The sequence below is a fragment of the Neolamprologus brichardi genome, chromosome 23, assembly GCF_056152115.1.
Source record: "Neolamprologus brichardi isolate AB-2024 chromosome 23, ASM5615211v1, whole genome shotgun sequence".
Lineage (NCBI taxonomy): Eukaryota > Metazoa > Chordata > Actinopteri > Cichliformes > Cichlidae > Neolamprologus > Neolamprologus brichardi.
The window spans coordinates 12363000-12378427 of NC_142125.1; the positions used below are offsets into that span (position 1 = coordinate 12363000).

Consider the following 15428-nt stretch of genomic DNA (forward strand, 5'->3'; position numbering starts at 1 on the left):
AGTTTCTAAAAATAGAAATGGAGGCAGAACCTTCAGCTTTCAGGCCCCTCTTTGGAACCCAGCTTGGATTCAGGAGACAGACACCCTCTCTTCTTTAAGATTAGGCTTAAGACTTTCCTTTTTGATAAAGCTCATATATTTATGGCTGAACCATCCCTTAGTTTTGCTGCAATAGGCTGAGGCTGGTGGGAGACTACCCATGATGCACTGAGACCTTTTTCACTGCTGCGCATTGTCGTCATTAACTTCTTTCTTCTGTAGCTCGAGTTTTGTGCTGTTTGTGGTCCCTCTTTTCCTCTTCTATTCCCCCTCACTCCCCCCAGTTATGGCAGATGGCTGCACCTCTCTGGGCCTGGTTCTGCTGGAGGTCTCTTCCTGTTGAAAGGGAATTCTGCATAGCGTGTTGTCCTTTTGTCGCTTTATAAAGACTTTACTGAATGTGATGTACTGTAATGATTGGTGTTGTGAATTAGTCCCACAGAAATAAATGTAAATGGAAAACAATTAATTGAATAAAATGTGTTTGATAGGTGCCACTGATTTTGAAAGTGCTATGATACCCACAGAAAAGGAGCAAATTAAACAATATAACTTGACTTAAGGTGTTTCTGGTGTTTTGTCTTTGCTGATAGATTTCTGACAGACGGTCGTAATTCCAACAAAAGCAATGAAAGATGATCATTCCCACCATTCTTGTTGCCATTTCATTTCTTGCACAGTGATCCCATCGCCATCACAATTCAGGCGTTCCTGCAGGATAACGAGGTGGTGCCGCTATCCATGACCCACCAGTCGCTTTACGTCAGCGTGGAGACACAGGTGGCCATTGCTGGAATCATCCTAGCTGGGGTCTATGTTCTCATCATCTTTGAGGTAAATAGCCTGTGGTGCTCATGCTCTTCTACAGGTGATGAACGAGCTTGTTTTCGGTGTCTGTGGCCTAGTTCGAAATGTGAAACGCACAGTTCAGCGCGGCCCGCGAACAACAACGACACACTCACACAAGAACACTGGACTGCACGTGTGATATCACTCATGCTACGAGCATGTAAACAGAAGTATGCTCATTGCGTCAGAATGAGGGCCGGAAAACTGAATCTCCAGAGCTGCGTTTAGTTCAGACATCATTTTTAATCCGAGAATTAAAAACATTTCACTGTCAGAGAAAAAAGAAAACAGGTGGGATTTATAAAATTGATTATGGCTGAATTCCATTCAGCTGCTTCACTTTCAGGCTCCTGGTATTGTTCATGCTGGCTCGCTGTCACACTCCTATGGCCTGCAGGGACACTTGAAATAGAGCAGAGCAATCGTTAACGGTGCACCTGTGCTTTTCCCACTCTGCCAAGTCATGGAAAGAGCCTCACCGGTAACTCATTGCCACACAGGTGTTTTTATTTCGCCTGATTAGACTTCTTCTGCCAGTGAGCATGTGCAGTCTGTGCCTCAGTGGCAGCGCCGCCCCACTTGTGTTAACTTTATTAGATTCGATGCACCTGTCAGAGTGGGACAATTGACTAAACTTTGCCCTCCTCAGTTGATGGTGCTGAAGTGTGTCTATGATTGTACATAGTACTGGACTGGGATTTGGCAACACTGAATGATGACCGCTCCCAACACAATTAAATCAGACAGATGACAGCAGCCGCGCAGAAATGGGCAGCTATGTTATTAGTTTAAAAAAGCTACTTCTGTGTCCGTTAAACCCTGATTAAAATGGAAATTACTATAAAACGACCGTGTTCTTCATATTATATGTTGTATTTTCCAATAAAAATTCACTTAACTAAAAGATGAGCTCTGTTGACATGGGTCTGTGGACACTACAGACTGTGCTGAACTTAAAGAAAGTCATTTATTGATTGATTGCAAAACAGAGCCCAATGAGGAAAACCTGATAACGGACTGAGGAGAATCACTAGACCAAGGAGAACAGATGCTCTGACAAAGGGGGAGGCAGCAACTGTAAATTTACACACAGTATGGCAGTAGAGGAAGTGGAAACAGGTGGGGAGAACGAGAGACAGCTGAACTAAATCACAGAAGAGGAGACAAAAGCGAAGCACAAGGAACGCTGAAGCTCAAAATAAAGCAGGAAGTGAAATAAGCTCATAGAGCTCCCCCTAAAGGTCAAGGGCTATACTAAAACAATGTTCACAATGTTTATATCGCAGCATGCTAACATGCAACCTTTGACCTATGAGCTTTAAGCATTACATAATAAAGTCACATATATTTTATTATCTTTACCCATATGATTGGAACAGAATTGGCTGAAATCTTCAGCTGTTAAAACGTGACATTTTCAGATATCCAGTGTGTGATTTTGCAATACTTTGTAGTCATTGTGACATCAAAGGGTATATTGGATTGAAAAAACAAAGTGGTGGTTTCTTGAATTTTTTTTCAAGGTTAACTTTGACCTTGGGTGCTAATAATGAAGGTCAAATGCTCGTACTGAATTTCAAATTTGGTGTGACCTTAACCTGATTTTTGCCAAAATTAAATCAGCTCAAGCTGTTATTGATATCTACCATCACACAAAATTTGAGCTGGATATCTTGGAAACTGTAGACCATAGACTGCTAACAAACAAACAAACAGAACAGATTGCATGCTTCCCTCCTTCAGCGGGAGAGTGAACATTAGACTTGACACAGATGCATTAAACTCTAAAACAAGAGCGGATTAAATGCACTAAGTGGAAAAACACATAAAACAATACAAACACTTAGAAAACCAAGAGTATTTAGATAAACAAAACTCCCAAAACACTGTAAATTGACTCAGGACCTTGATATGATATGACCAGCAGTGCAACATGTCTTGTTTTGGTTGAGCTTTTTAACATCCACGCAACCAAAAGTCTTTTTGCAACCAGAGCACTTGTCCCCTGCTGGACACTAAGAAGAATGCATGTTTCAGGCAGCAGTCAGAGACTTTTCTGATCTGCATCATTAATGGATGATTAATATATGACTTATATGTGAAACAGCAGCCGCTATCACTTTGAGGAGGTTCTTGGTTTGTGGCTTTAGATTTGAGTTTTACTTCCACTCAGGGTTTGCTTGTTTAAATCAGATGGACTCCTCTGTCTGAGAGCATGTGAACTCACTAAACTGTACCGACGGGGTCGCTGGGACATGAAAGTCAAGCGCAGGCCTTGAGAGATGACAGCGCAGTTTTACTCTGCACACTCGCTCATGCGTCGCTTGTGTAACTGACAGATCCTCTCACAGAAGCTGTAATTCAAAGACAGAGGGATCGTCTCAGAAAGAGAGTGCACGAGCGCTCAGACATCAGGATGCTGTCTGACTTTGGCGCTGTCAGGTCTCCATTTGCTAATGTCTCACTCCTCCACAGAGTTATGCTTTTAGTCTCTAGTCTGATAACTTGACGCAGCCTCCTAATGAGTGAGTGCATATGCAGTCTCTCACATTTAGGGTATTCTGAATGCTGAGATCAAACAAAGGGATTTGTCAGTGTTGGTAATTGGGCACTAGTTTGTGATTTTTTTTTTTTTAATGGGCATTTCAGTGAAATGTTCCAAAAGATCTGAAGTAAAGAACTGTGATGTCATTTTTATTTTGTCAGTTTTGAGACAGGCTGAGGCTGAAGAAAGTTTCGCTGCTTTTGTTCCACTTTACTCATTATTTAAGCAGAAGTGTTAAGACAAATAGATTATAAATGTCTACAGAGTGTCTGAGCTATTATTCATTGTGAGTGACAAGACCCAGTTTAGTGCTGAGCAGTTCACAAAGGTGAGTAATGCATTAAAGACACTGCGACTGTGATGCTGTTGTTTTTAACTGACAGCAGAATCAAATCTTATTTTTACCAATAAAAAATAGATTCAGATCTGTCAATAAAAACATGTTAACTAAAGGAAATAAAATAGACTAAAGAAAGCCTCTTACGCTGTCCAAGAAACGCACAGAGTGGCATAAAATGTTGTAAAAGTGTTAAGAAGATTTAAATTCACATTAATTTATGCAATTAAAGCTTAAACATCAAGAGTAATTCAGATGTCAAAATGTCATTTTTGGCTTTTAAAAACATTCATTCATTTCTTTTTGTGCCTGGAGTCAAATGTTGATGGTTTTGCAACATGAACGCACTTTTACTGTGTCAGTAAAATATTTCTGATTTACTCTAAAAAAAAAAAAGAAGCAGCGTTTTCATCGTTAAACAGTTTGCTTTCTATATTCACTATATACACAGTAGTTGTTCTACATAATAAATAATTCACACAAATGTCACTGTTAAATCCCAAAATAACAAGCATCTCTCCTTTGAACACAACATGAAATGTTAAAGGATCATCTGTGCTCATCACGGATTCATTTTAAGATGCATTATATTTTTGCGTGTGTGGTGATGAGCGCCTCTGAATAGCACTGTGGACTTGTATGTGATATTTTCTCGACCTTTGATAGTTCACCCTAGATGAAAATGACAGAACATTATAGATCTTATGGATCACGAGACTTTCTTGACTCCTCATCCCAGTCGCTGCAGCTGTCATTCACACAGGTGCTTTCTCTTATGTATAATAGTCCTCAGAATAATATCAGTAATGCTAGCAGCAGAAAACCTCACAGAAGACCTCCTCTGTAACAATAAATCAAAAAGAACACACAAGAATAAGAGATGTAAATAATTATCAGTGTTTGCCTGCCTATTTGTGATTGTTTGGAGCGCTAATACTGTTTTCTGCCCTTTTCCCTCAAATTAAAAAATTTAAATGAAGAAGTATTTTATTTACCAACAAAACAGACTAATTTGTATTTAAAATGTCCTAAAAAACAGTGTTATTTTTCACATTAGGATTATTATTTTCATTAGTCAAAGCCACAGGAGGATGGTGATGCAGATGGACAAAAGAGCCAGGCACGTGACTCCTACTGTATAACAATAAACGTTTTCAAGAAATGCCTGCAGAAGTTTTTTTCCAAACCATTCCTTCCTCCAGACATGCCTCACAGATCAGTCGAGAGATGACTGAGACGGCATCAGAAAGAACAGGAATGTTCCACTGCTAGAAAATATTTACAGAGTTAATGTGAAGGTGAGTGCTCGTTTGTTTAGAAGTGAGTGTGGTAAATGTTTTGTCCTTTCAGATTGTGCACCGCACCCTGGCTGCCATGCTGGGATCTTTGGCAGCCTTAGCTGCTCTGTCCATCATCGGGAATGTAAGTCTCTTTCGTTATTTGATTTTACTGATTTTTTAGGGATGCAGTGGTACATTCAGAACATATTATGAACGCTTTAACATATGATTCATGTATTTGAGTTACGGTTGAACAGTTATTCAGGCGTGTAAGCAAACTGGTTGTAAGTTTTGTGCCACACAATACAGACAAAATCGGTGGAAACTGCAGGATTAATTTCTGAAATGTCATGATTAATTTCAAAGTTTGTCATTCATCAACATCTATGTGTTTCCAAATTTAGCCACTGGTCTAAGTTTGAGAGTAGTGGACATTTTCACCTCAGCGGGATGCTTTGGGAACAGAGCAGTCATTCCTAGTTCCACCTGTGCTTTTGTCTGCTTCGGCAAATGAAGCAGGAACTGGGCCAGCGAGGAGTTATAGCAGTGTTCAGACACAGCCGTACCCAAAAGTTTAACACTGTTAACGAGTCTGATCATCATTTATTAACCTTGTCCTTTTGTTTTTTCCCCTTCAGATCCAGAAATTCTTGATAAATCTGTGTAATTACATTCTTTGTCTCTCCCACAGAGACCCAGCCTTGTTACAGTGGTGGAGTGGATCGACTATGAGACGCTGGCTCTTCTGTTTGGCATGGTGATTAACTCCTCACATGTTCACTGACTCAACAAATCTCAGAGCATTAAAAAAGAGCTCTCTGACTCTCTCAACTGCGCTCTGCGCCCTTTCTATCAGTCTTCTGAATGTCTGACAGCGAAATACATTTCTATGGAGGCGAGTGAAACGAACAACAAAAAAAAATCCAGTCTCCGTGGAAACAAACATGTCCTGAATATGTCAGTTTTGGTATAAAATTATGAAGAGGGAGTTTGAGACATTTCTGGAATCCATTTAAAAGCAGTTTGAAATCCTCGAGCTTACCTGTAAAAACATTTTTGAACTCATCGCGATGATAATAAGGAAGGTAATAAAGAGACGTTAATGAAGAGTATTAATGAACCCTGGAACTCAGGCACATATTTCATTCTGACCATCTCATCTAAGATAAACAGCATCTTATCATCTTAGGGGGCCGTTTCTGAAATCTCACAGGGAGACATAATCTTACTTAAAGGAAAATTCTTCTTTTCGACAACACAGATGGTGCTGGTGGCCATTTTCTCAGAGACTGGCTTCTTCGATTACTGTGCAGTGAAGGTAAGTTGATTTATGATAATAATAATAATATTAATAATTGATGTTGATGAGAAAATTAGAAAAAGTCTGAATGAGAAAGCTTCTCTCTAAAAGAGAAGATGGCAGCAGGGTTAAGGTTTGCAAAGCTGAATCTGAACAAATCTCACGACTTCTATAACAATGTTCTTTGAACAGAGGAGACCAAAGTGGAGAAGTTTGTCCACATTGTGCAGCAGCATGTTTGGAGAAAACCAAACAGCGCATACCAACTGTCAGCACGGTGGTGGAGGGGTAATTAGGGCTGTGCGATATGACCAAAATCTCATATCCCGATATAAGAATTATATCGTCCGATAACGATATAAATCACAAAAATGTAACATTTTCTGTAAATTTTGTGAATCTTGACTTGCGTGAAGTGTTTCCAGCTGCGCGTCATGTAGCTGGAGTCGAGTGTTTTAACCGATGCATGAAACGATACATTTTTAGACATAAGTTGTAACAGCCGCCGTTTTCTTTGTGAGTATTTATTACACGGCGTGCTGCGGGGAAAAGCCTGTTCTAACATTTGAGTCTAAGGTTTATTTTTTAGCACCTGGCGGCTCTTTTTTAATTCTCATCCGTAAATAATCTGCTCTTTCACGTGATTCAGTTTATTTTGAAAAGTCTCAACAGGATTTTGAGCTTTATTGTGAAAGTTTTATGTGGAACATAAACAAGCGGACACGATGGTGTTACCATAGTTGTTGCTAACCACAAGGCATAAAAACAGGCGCTTGTCCGTCTGTAGTGTGGTTACATAAAATATAAGAGAAAGAGAGAACATTAAGAAATTAATATAGCCACTACAGTGACCATCAAAACGGTGAAAAAATATTGCTGTAAACAGTTTATTTTGCGACACCAGGAAACAAACGATAGCCTAAAATGAAACAATAGACGTTTTTATATCGTCATCCGATATATATCGTTATATCGAACAGCCCTAGGGGTAATGATTTGGGCACCCTGCAGTCATTGAATTAATCGTGGACTTCTTTGTAAACCAAAGTATTCTAAAAGTCAAATAAGAGGCCATCTCTGTACTACAGCTAAAGCTTGGCCCAAACCAAGTCATGAAACAGGACATTGATCCCAAGCACAGCAGCAAACGTATAACAGAATGGACCCCGATCTGAAAGAAATGAGCTTTGCATGAATATCCACAATCCTCAATGATCTGAAGCAATGCTGCAAAGAAAAACAGGCCAAAAGAGACTGATAAAGTCACATTTACCACAGGTTATTGCTGCTGGTTGAAAACTCTCTTTGTCACATGACTGTAAGTAAGAACACGAAGGCTCACATACAGAATCGAATTGATTTTAAATTTCTGTTTACTATTAACCATGTGGGATCCTGTTCAACCTACTTAAATTTGTAAGGTGACAATTTTTTGTCGATACAAAATATTTCTTGTTTTTTTTGCGTAAGATACTTTTAGCACAAGATGATAACTTCTGATGAATGTCTTGTGTGCGCTAGATTAAAAAAATAACCTCAAGATATTTAAGGGACTCTGTAGGATGCTGAGCGGAAGTGTATGAAATAAGCTGCCCGCTCGTGAGATGTCTTGACAGGCTTTGAGCTATTTCTGAAATTAGCAGCAACACACGACGCGACTGTAGTTTTGATTTTGACTTATCCAATGTCACAAAGGTTCACAAAGGAGGACCTTTCCAATGTCAGACAACCTATCAAGTTTGGAAATCTATCTTTATATCCTGACCTAAAAATACAGTAACAGCAGTAAAGGCTGACAAGGATGACATTCGTTTCGAGGTGAAGTTCAGAAAACTAAATCTTCAAAATAATCAGTTTTTTCGGGAAGAAGTGCTCTTTAACTGCAACAGTAAAAAAAAAAAAAGCGCTACAGTTTCACAGTCCTATCTGTCCTCCATATGACAGAGGGATACACATTCTCAAATTATTTGCTTCCTCTACTATTGAAGATAACACATCTGTCTTCTCTTTTCAAAGAAGGTCAAAGTCTCCCATCAGAAAACAGCTCCAGGGCGCTCCGCTTTTATACCGAATGTGCGCTGTACATGGTGAACGAGGACGAGCGCTTTTGTGCGTCAGGTACAAAAGCGCTGGAAAACAGGGAGATCATGTCCTGGAAAACAGGGAGATCATGCAAGCATGTGAATTTTATCCTCCTAAGACCCGAACTCTTCCACTACATGCTTTTTTAATTTCTCATTGATATTTGGACACATTGGGGTCCGATGAATGTAAAAACAAAGAAATACCAGATTTTTTTTTGCCTTATTTTTGTTTTTAAGAAAAATAAGAGCCACATATGAGGATATTCGTTTAAAATCTTGATAGAACAGTAGCAGTATAATGTCCTCGTAAGTGGATATCAGGCCCTTGTAGAGCAAAATTCAGTATTTTGGTCTAAATAACCCAAAATGTGATGTCCACATATGTGGACGCCAGGTCCTAGGAGGTTAAGTGCGACTTGGAGAAGAAGCAGAAAAAAAAAAGTATTCTCAGAGAAGAGCTCAGCAGCTCTCACACATCACACCGTTACCGTTGAAAGGTGGCCATCCTGACCTGGTGATGTAAGAGTGCTGTTTTAAAGTGGGAATCCATGTGCAGTTCTTTTTGAATCTTAATGATATTATATCTTGTACTACTTATAATGGAAAGATTTACATATTTTTAGATTTTTTAAACACACCAAAGAACAGTCAGAACTGGTCCGAAGCTGTGCCAGATGTATTTTCTGAGTCAGCTGTTTTGGCGGTGCTGATAATAAACAACCTAACCTCATCTCTCCATTATCTGTCTCCACTCTGCAGGCTTACCAGTTAGCCAGAGGAAGAGTGTGGCCCATGATCATCATCCTCTGTCTCATTGCTGCCATTTTATCTGCTTTTCTGGACAACGTGACCACTATGATGCTTTTTACTCCCGTCACCATAAGGTAGAGAACAGGAACAGGGGGAAAAAATAGACACTGCCTTTTTTTTTTATTCTCAGGTGGAATAAATCTCCCCCCCCAAACACACACACACACACATACTGCTGTCCACTTGGTTTGTGTGTGGCTTTCCTGCACAAAAGGTTGAAGGATCAATACCAACATCCTTTTCATATTTCTCTATTTACCCCACCCTTTGTAATCTAATCATGACTAAAGGGCTTTTCTGTCTGTCTGATTTTGCAGGTTGTGTGAGGTGCTTAATCTAGACCCCAGACATGTCCTGATTGCAGAAGTAATCTTCACCAACATTGGAGGGGCCGCCACAGCTGTCGGAGATCCGCCCAATGTGATTATAGTATCAAATCAGGACCTGCGCAGAGAAGTAGGCACCTTCACAGCTCGAATATACAGTAATCATCTAGCAAAGCAAAGACATTACTGATGGTACAACACTAAAAGGTGAATCATAGATTTACTTGTTAGTACTGGCTGAAAAAAGGATTGAGGCTAAATATCTTGCAGGTGTTTGGTAAAAGTTTACACGATGCATATCACACTGGCTTGTGAACTCCTAATTTCAAGTCTCACATTTTGCGTTTTTGGCTTCTTAGAGCCTGAAGTAACCATACTTAGCTTAGCCTTCCTGTCGTGTTCGGGTCAAATCTGACCAATGTACAACTTAAAACACTCAGAAATATTCTGTTTTACATCTGATTGCCTCAAGGCATCATGACATCCTCCACACTATGCACTTGAACATTGACGATCACCTCTGTTATTGAAGTTTGAGGGTTTTAATCAACTTTGGTACATCCTTGGTGACCACCACAGGAAATGAATGAGAATCTACTACTAATCTACTCCCTACTGAATGACCCACTGATCTGAATTGGGGGGGGGGGAGACCACAACTGGAGGGCTATGGGGTAGAAAGTTAAGTTATAAGGTCATGATTAAAAATGATGATTAATAATGATTAAAAAATAATGACAAACCTTTTCTTTTATCATTATCAGTTTTTTAAAATTTTATTAAATCTGTTTTTCAAACCAGACCTTGTGAGGATTTCAGTCAGCAGGTAAAATCTCTGCACGGAGGAGGAAAAGCATCTGTGTTACAGCATGAACAGACTGCATACTGAGGTTTTATTAACAGGCTTTGAGAATGTTTGCTAAATTCAGTCATGATATTTAATTTGGTGTTAGACTGTACAATAATTAGGTCTGAAGAGACAGAATTTTTTTTTTTAATTGAATTTGACTTCGATCTACAGGAGATGATAATGAAAATAATATTTTTCAGTTGTGTACAGTTAGTGTTTCCTTAAAGGTTGCATGTTTTTTAAGCCTTCATATTTCCTCATACAAACTGAGGAATTAACAGCCTGATGCTGCATTTCCAGCACGCACATGCATGTACACTGTACATATAGACTTTTTCCTGTCCTGTGAGCAAATGTAATCATCTGTGTTTGCAGGGTTGTACATCTGCAATCTTTGTTTAGCGCAATCTGTCCATGTATTTATACAGTCGTGAGTGGTGACCCTTGTTTACGTTGATGTGTAGGTGATGAATGGAGATGTAGTGGCAATGAATGCAATTTATATTTTTGCAGCAGCTATCATAAATCACAAGAATTAAAGATGTCAAGATGTCGGTGGGAAAAGAAGCTGCTACCTCCTCTTATTTCAATGCAGCTGACCAGCGTTACAGGTTGATTTTAGTTCTGTTCCTGGTCAAAGGTTTGCATTTACACATGTACTGTGTTTGTGTGAAAGTCCATACAGCCATTTTCTCCATTTTCTTACATGTAATCATTTGCAGCAGCTGTGACAGCTGTGTACCATAACACCTTCTATTCATTCACCTTCCTGTGACGTGCGTACCAGCATAAGCTTACAGTGTGTTGGTAAAGCCATCTACATGTGGTGTGACCCCAGCTTTGGGGTTAGTCTCTGATTAAACTTGTGAGGAAGACTGCCACTCCTGATGCAATAATGTGTGAAACCATGTAACACCCAGCTTTTTTCCAGTGGTGGATGATGTGTTATAAAAGTGTTTTGAATCATCCCATCTCTGCTAATGTATCAGGATATGCAGGATCTGCAGTCAACGGAAAACATTTTTAGTATTGGAAGCTTTCTGGTTAGCAGCCCTCTTTCAGTTTGAGTTCAACTAAATCATTTTAGTGGATAAAGTTCAGAATGAACGGCAGGATAGCTGCACCAGAAACCCCTCAAAAGTGGCTGTTACACTCTGCTTAGCCTCTGAGAGATCCACGGAGAGCCGGCTCCCTTCCTGTTAATCAAAATGAACCAGCAGTATTTGCAATGAGTCAGGCCTCAATGAATCAGAGTGTTTCTATTAAGTAGCCCACATTTTATTTTATTTTTCATAAATATAGCATATTGAATCGGTATTGATGATTGCTGTTTTTTGTTACAGTGAAGCTGATTTTGCTAATGAAATGCCAGCATCCTGCTTACGTATCCTGATTGGTGTAGTAAGGTTTTATGACAGGATGTTAGGAGTGTGGTTAAAGCAAAGCAGAGACCTCCACGTGTGTGGAAGTAGCAGCCTGTAGTGATGGACACCTGCTCCATGTAGCTCTCTGCTCCTTCCTGTTTTGTAAATGTTGTAACATGGCTTGTGGTTGGATTATGTCCCTCATACTTACAGAAACAGTATTTCCTACAATCTAAACCAGGTACAAAATCTAAAGTTAATTGTATTAACCCTTGTTTTTACTTTCGTGGGCTCCATTTATTCTGGAAAGCCCAAGAAGTCAGAAAGTGGAACTTTTCCCATTTTTAGAAATTGGGAGTTCCCTACTGCAGCACATTATAACCACTTTCTCCTTCTGCTCCCTTTAGGGGTGGATCATTAGCCTCCATCTCATCCTAGCCCTCTGTCACACCAACCCTGCATGTCCTACTTCCTCCTTCATTCATAAATCTTCTCTGTAGTCTTCGTTTTACCGTGTCCCTCCTTTGCACATGTTACACTATCTCATCCTTGCCTCTAACTTTTAGAAACGTCCAATAACTTTCAGCTTCAGCTGTCCCTCTGATGTATGATCTTTTCCATCCTGGTCAGTCCCAGTGAAAAACTGCCACAGTCTGCAGTCCCAGTACTACACCAGTACTGCCTTGTCAAGTTGATCTGTATTCTGTGTTCTGGCTTAACTAAAATCCAGCCATTATTCATTACCTGAGCCTTTTGGAAACCCATTTAGACACAAGTTGTCATCTGTTGCACAAGTTTGGACAAAGCTGAAACAGCAGTGGCAACATTTTACTGAGCTAATCAGAGCAGAGCGTCGCTGTCTGAAAAGGGCATTGACTTGCATGTTCCTCTCATAACCTTCACTCTTTGTATACTCAGAGGAGCATGATGCTAAATCTCTACAAGACATGACATTTTCACAACTGCTTGATGTGACATCTGTTCAGTGCATGTGACATTTTGGCCTTTGCCGACGCGAGCAGTATGTGGTCTCCGGGTTACTGTAGCTCCTGTAGCGCCAGGTTTCCACAGCCCACTGTCCAGTTTGTCTTGGCTCCATTTCCCAGGTGACAGAACTGCAGGGTTACAGCCACGGCACACTCGTTCAGTCATGTCTGGCCCACGATAAGCACAGCTTGTTTGTGCGCGGTCTGCTTACCCGTTAGTTAGTTTGCCTGCTGGCTTGTATGTGGCGAAGGGATTTTAGGGATCTGGAGATGGAAAGAAAGGCACGTCCGTGAAGTGTGTATGTGTTTAGGTTCTGCTCCTCATCACAGTGTCCGTCTCTTTAGCTTGTTACAATCCAAGGTACCATTGTGCATATGAAAACTCTGGTATCATTTCACAGAGGGACTTTCCTTGCCAATTGGATCCCCTCCAATCAGAATTGTTGACATTGGCTCTGAAATATGGACATACCGGGGTCGCAGTTTATGGCCGCAAACAGAAATACAATCACATCAACAAGTTTAAGTTTCTCTTTTTTTGATCTTGTGACTGTCGCAAGCACATATTGTATTCATTAGGCTGCGGGCGCACAACATTTTATTATTCTTCATCTTTTTGTTTCATCGCTGAAACCGAGATTTTAACAGGAATTGTGAATTTTTTTCATAAACAGCAGGTTCATGCAAGCAGCTGTTCTCAGTCCACCAGGCTGCCCTGCAGGTCACTGCAGATGGAGAGCAGGTCTCCATGGGGGTGCGCATAAACCAGGATGTAGCCGGGATGTGCCACAAGTGACAAAATTAACTCTGTGATCCAAAGGGAATATGTGGATTAAATCTGCTGTTTAATAATTCAGACACTTCCACTCATGTTTAGTTGCATCACCCTTTTACTATTAACCAGTTTTATCACTGAATATCAGAAAATTGTTCTTTATACTGTGAAAGCATGTGAAATAAAGGCAGCGTGAGCTACTTGCAAGTGTCTTTAAATGTTGCTCAATGAGAATCACACAAGTGTTTATTTATATTTTGTTGTTTTTCTGTCACTTTAAGTTTCCTTACAACAGGGAGAGACCATTTGGAAGAAAAGAGGAAAATTTTATCCAAAAAAATGTATTTTTTGGGAATCACATGAGAGGACCATCAGTAAGCAGAATCCCAAATGAAGGAAGGAGATAGTGGCTAGAGGTGGTGGAGCAGAGTAAACAGATGGCTGATGGAGATAAAGAGTGAAATGCAGTGAGTGAGGTGGAGACGGGAAGGAGGAGGGTTGATCGGGGAACAGAGGCTGATGAGTGAAGTGAATCTGACAGCGTGGGAAACTGGAGCGACGAGGAAAATAGAGCAGCAGGAATTACAACGGAGAGTGAAGACAGAACATGAAAGAACGCACCGATTTGTGTGCAATAATCAAATTCTGTGTCATTTCACTCTTAAATCCAAACTTCCAGGTACGATGTGCGGCTCATACTTACAGTTTGGAGTGTGAATGCACCTCCTGCTGTCCTTCTCAAGAGTTCAGTGCTCTCAAGGCCCTTTATATAGTAAGGAACATAGTCTGACATCATTATAATGCACTTGTGTGGGAGGACACTTTAGGTAGCTGCTTTCCTGAACTCTGAGTTTTCTTTCCTCAGAACACCACACGACTTTTTTCATACTGTGTCTCTCCATAAAAGTCCATCGCTGCATGCACACATTTTTTGCCTAAGCCCAGGCTCAGTTTGTCACGTTTGAATGAAATTCGACCAGACGGCAAATGTCTAACACATTTTCATTATGTTTCCTACAGGGGATTGATTTTGCCAGTTTCACAGGCTACATGTTCCTTGGAATATGCCTCGTCCTTTTTACCTCATTTCCTTTCCTGCGGATGCTCTACTGGAACAAAAAACTTTACAACAAAGAGTCCATTGAAATAGTTGGTAAGTAGCACTGCTTTGTTCATAGACTGATACTCTAATCCCGTAGACTGCTCAGGGTGACACCTATACTCAAAAAATTCTAACTAATATAATTACATGTAATTTTTTAATTTTTTAAACACTGTAAGAAAGTTACATTTCATTAAATCTGGCTCTAATGTTCTAATGTTTGCAGTAGAGTAAAAAAAAGATGATAAAACTTGTGGTGTCTTAGGGCGGAGATTTGACTGACAAGATGCTACTCTACCAGCATCCCTCTGTTTCTCAGTCAGATCCTCTGATTATGGTCAAACATGGTTTCAAATAATCAAAATGGTGATGTCACATGTCCGAGTTTAACATTTCTTCAGTTTAAAAAGTATTTTTTTGGGTTAATTTATGTTTTTCTACATGAAAAATATTTTTTTACATGGTTGTTATTAAGCTGAGTGGACTCGAGTTATAAAAAATATAGTTACCTGCTGGATACAGCACAACCTGAAATCATTTGTGATGGTTTTTGAGTATTATTAAGAAGAGTATTAACCCCCAATAACATCTTTGCACACAATAGCTTCCCAATAAACCTTCTCAGGCAATGCACTGGCCTCACACAAACATAATTAACTCGGCATTACGGCCTCATCCCTCTAATTTCCACTTGAGGTGTGTGCTGCCTTCAGTTTTCACTTTTTCAATTTCCACACTGTTCCACTCACACTGTTAGATATCTCTGCCATCTCCGATATTA

At 40.0% G+C, this 15428-nt stretch overlaps 1 protein-coding gene across 2 annotated transcripts in view; it reads left to right on the top strand.

Annotated features, from left to right (window-relative positions):
• The window catches only part of oca2 (oculocutaneous albinism II), a 62353-nt gene that overhangs the window by 13825 nt on the left and 33100 nt on the right, over positions 1–15428 (top strand). For both annotated transcript variants that reach the window (XM_087836446.1, XM_087836447.1), the window contains exons 9-15: positions 720–873; positions 5121–5192; positions 5742–5807; positions 6312–6368; positions 9194–9318; positions 9562–9700; positions 14566–14698. In XM_087836446.1, the coding sequence (XP_087692572.1) occupies positions 720–873; positions 5121–5192; positions 5742–5807; positions 6312–6368; positions 9194–9318; positions 9562–9700; positions 14566–14698 (746 nt within the window). The remainder of the gene's footprint in view (positions 1–719; positions 874–5120; positions 5193–5741; positions 5808–6311; positions 6369–9193; positions 9319–9561; positions 9701–14565; positions 14699–15428) is intronic.